Below are 3,980 nucleotides of genomic sequence, written 5' to 3' on the forward strand. Positions count from 1 at the left end.
CCGGTCCAACAGTATATTTCAGGTGATTAAAGGTAAACCAATCCCTACTATTGGAGACACCACTGTGCTCCCATTGATTAATGTTAACCGGTTAGATTCATTGTTATAGGGAAGAAATAGTTCTGCCAAATTGAACACCAACATTTTGTGGCTGAGGAGGACAAGAGGTCTTTCACCATTAAGGCTCGGCTGGACAACAGACAGTCTTTTTTAAGTTGTGGCCAGAGGGATGTCTGAGTCCATCTGGGTCACGGCACCAAATGTTATAGAAGATTAGATCCAAAGATGAAGGCAGAGACTTTTTAATTGAATAGAAAGATCTTTAATCAAGCAGCTGCAGGGGAGATGATTGTGATTTCACAGGGAAGAACCTCCTGAGTAAATGGTTCCATGTCCCTTATATAGTGGGAGGTGATAATACCATCAGATTGTTACAGTTATTTATACCAGCAACAGTACCAGAACACAATGGCCTTGTGTTTAAGGTCCAGACACACCAGGACTCTATGAAAGGCATCACAGTCCAACACAGAACATGTCCCTTGAGAAGTTACAACAGTTCAACACAAATTCTGCCACCACACTAGTTTTCACTCACATGTGAGGGGCTGATGCCTATTGGCTAAGACTCAATTTGCTAGGGGGGTGAAATGTAGGGAAACAGTAATTCTGCTCATAGATTCAATATGTTTGAACGACACATTGATACATCAAGCACAAAGTGGGAGGTTTAAAATATACTTTCTTAGTCGCCAAAGTAACAGAGCTTGTCTTTAATGTTTATAACCCTTAAACTTGTTTAATTATAACCATTATAACCATTATTATAACCATTTTAACCATTATTATAACCATTATAACCCTTATTATAACCATTATAACCATTATTATAACCATTATAACCATTATTATAACCATTATAACCCTTATTATAACTATTATAACCCTATTATAACCATTATAACCCTTATTATAACCATTATAACCATTATTATAACCATTATAACCATTATTATAACCATTATAACCCTTATTATAACCATTATAACCCTTATTATAACTATTATAACCCTATTATAACCATTATAACCATTATAACCCTTATTATAACCATTATAACCATTATTATAACCATTATTATAACCATTATAACCATTATTATAACCATTATTATAACCATTATAACCATTATTATAACCATTATTATAACCATTATAACCCTTATTATAACCATTATAACCATTATTATAACCCTTATTATAACCATTATAACCATTATTATAACCATTATTATAACCATTATAACCATTATTATAACCATTATTATAACCATTATTGTAACGGCAGTCTAGCTCTTCCTCCTCCTCGGACGAGGAGAGGCGAGAAGGATCGGAGGACCAATGTGCAGCGTGGTAAGTTTCCATGATTTAATATACAACGAAGACAAGACACTATTCAAAATAACAAATGAACTAACCGTCACAGAAGGATCGGAGGACCAATGTGCATTATAACCACTATAACCCTTATTATAACCATTATAACCCTTATTATAACCATTATAACCCTTATTATAACCATTATAACCCTTATTATAACCATTATAACCCTTATTATAACCATTATAACCATTATTATACCTATTATAACCCTTATTATAACCATTATAACCCTTATTATAACCATTATAACCCTTATTATAACCATTATAACCCTTATTATAACCATTATTATAACCATTATTATAACCATTATAACCCTTATTATAACCATTATAACCCTTATTATAACCATTATAACCCTTATTATAACCATTATAACCATTATAACCATGGCTTATAACAATTTTAACCATGGCTTATAACCATTATTATTTAACCATTATAACCATTATAATTTAACCCTTATAACCATTAAACCCTTATAACCATTATTATTTAACCATTATAACCATTATAACTTAACCCTTATAACCATTATAACTTAACCCTTATAACCATTATACCCTTATAACCCTTGTAACTTAGGGAATGTGTACTCAATAGTTGTGGGAATTACCACTGGACAAAACTCATCACTTTTCATCACAGTCACAATCACATCCATCCTCCTCATCACATTCCCCTGTTGCTTTCACCATCTTTATGCTCGGCTCCCCGCTCCTCTTTTCCCCTGTCTCATCCTCTTCTACACTCTCTAAGTCCCTCCCTGTCTCATCCTCTTCTACACTCTCTAAGTCCCTCCCTGTCTCGTCCTCTAATACACTCAGAATAGGATAGGTTCTTGGACATTTTTTTGTGAACACATTGACTTTGTCATTGTAGATGTTCTTCAACTTGTGTTCGAGTGCTTGCAAGGTTATAGGTTTCAATGTTTTCCCCTTGGTGTCCGGTACGTTCTTACTCCAGTGTGCTCGGGCCATCCACTCTTTCTTCTTGTTGTTGAAACAGCAGAAGGCTGTCCACAGGAGATCTGGGATGTTCACTCGCTTCTTCAGTTTGTTGTTGCTGGGAACTGCTCCAGTCACCAAATAGGCCTTTATCTTGTTGTTGTTATCCTTACAGTTCTTCACAAGAAATTTTCTGACTCTGCACTCCATTTTACGCCAGCTGCGTCGGTTGAAGGAACTTGCCTGGGGAACGGCGTTTGTCAGAGTGAAAGTGGAGTTCTTGGTAGCATTATCAGGTGCATATGAACATGGGAATAGGTGACCTCTGTCCAGACTCAGGTTGTTATATTTGTAGTCTGCGTTCATAGCCTGGTGTTTAAAACTTCTACGTTCACTCTGCTTCATTTCACCTTGGCCATTTATATCGTCGAGCTGCAGAAACAGTCATACATTAACTCAAAAATATTCTCAATTTAACAATCCAGACTTAAGCTGAAAGTGGTTGCAACATATTCGTGTATCAAAGATACTGTATGTCTATAGCAGTAGACAAATACACATGTTATGTTATATGACAAAACATTAGTCCTACCTGGGGCTCGATCATCCAGGACTGACTAGGTCGACCCGTTGTATTACCAGTGAAGGTGTAGGCTGAGAACACAGGGATCCTGTTGGTCGTGTCGTAGAGAGTTGCAAACCTGTAGATGTCCTTGTACTTCTGGCAAATCAGCTTGTAGCGTTTGTCCTCGACTCTCCCACCAACAAAAATGCCTGGGAGATTTGGAGTTGTTCCCTCCAGGAAGAACTTCTCACAATCTGCCATGAACGTATCCACTACATCAGGGAGAGCAGGAGGAAGGAGAGAGAGGAGGAGGAGAGTAGAGAGATGATTCAATACCCCCATCATCACCTGAAGACTGTACACCACAGAGACAAAGATGAAGTTACAGAGACCAGCTGGTAGACTGGAGACTGTTGAGCTGAGTCAGGACAGACTGCTTTAAATAGGTTTTCAGAGACTCCTCCTTCAGATGTCAAGACAGAAAGGGTTGATTTGCATAAACTCCTCTGTTTCCATGGAAACTGCTGTAACAAATAACATGTGACTCACCTACTGTATTTCTAACACGTATGGACCCAGAACTTAATCACACAAGATTATAGTTCTGGGTTAACGAGATTAGACTGCTCTAAATAGTGACTGCATCCACACTTTGGTTCTGGTAGAAAAACGTTTTAGGATAAAAACATGACTTTACTCAGCATAGAGTCTGTCAGAAGATACACATCACACTATTACAACAGTGGGACTGTTCTGTAATTACGGTTGCTGAGTTCACATTCATTAATATCTCACAAGGCTTAGCGCCTCTGAATCAGCAACTCAAAGAAGTAAACTTGCATTTCCCTTGACCAGCAAGTCAACATATTTAGTATGAGGTCTCAAAGTCCTCACATACATTACAGATATGATTACAACTGAATGAAACGGAGGAAGATGTGTCCAACTGAATGAAACGGAGGGAGATGTGTCCAACTGAATGAAACGGAGGAAGATGTGTCCAACTGAATGAAACGGAGGAAGATG

General features: G+C 37.3%; 1 protein-coding gene across 1 annotated transcript; it reads right to left on the reverse strand.

The window, feature by feature from the left end:
* Positions 1 to 349: 349 nt before the first annotated feature.
* Positions 350 to 3,215, reverse strand: LOC129845593 (endonuclease domain-containing 1 protein-like). The gene is made up of 2 exons (XM_055913451.1): positions 2,982 to 3,215; positions 350 to 2,821 (listed from the first exon to the last, which is right to left on the reverse strand). Exons 1-2 carry the CDS (start codon positions 3,213 to 3,215, stop codon positions 2,075 to 2,077), a joined length of 981 nt encoding a protein of 326 aa, XP_055769426.1. The 3' UTR covers positions 350 to 2,074.
* Positions 3,216 to 3,980: the final 765 nt, after the last annotated feature.

Source organism: Salvelinus fontinalis, unplaced genomic scaffold, assembly GCF_029448725.1.
Source record: "Salvelinus fontinalis isolate EN_2023a unplaced genomic scaffold, ASM2944872v1 scaffold_0324, whole genome shotgun sequence".
Lineage (NCBI taxonomy): Eukaryota > Metazoa > Chordata > Actinopteri > Salmoniformes > Salmonidae > Salvelinus > Salvelinus fontinalis.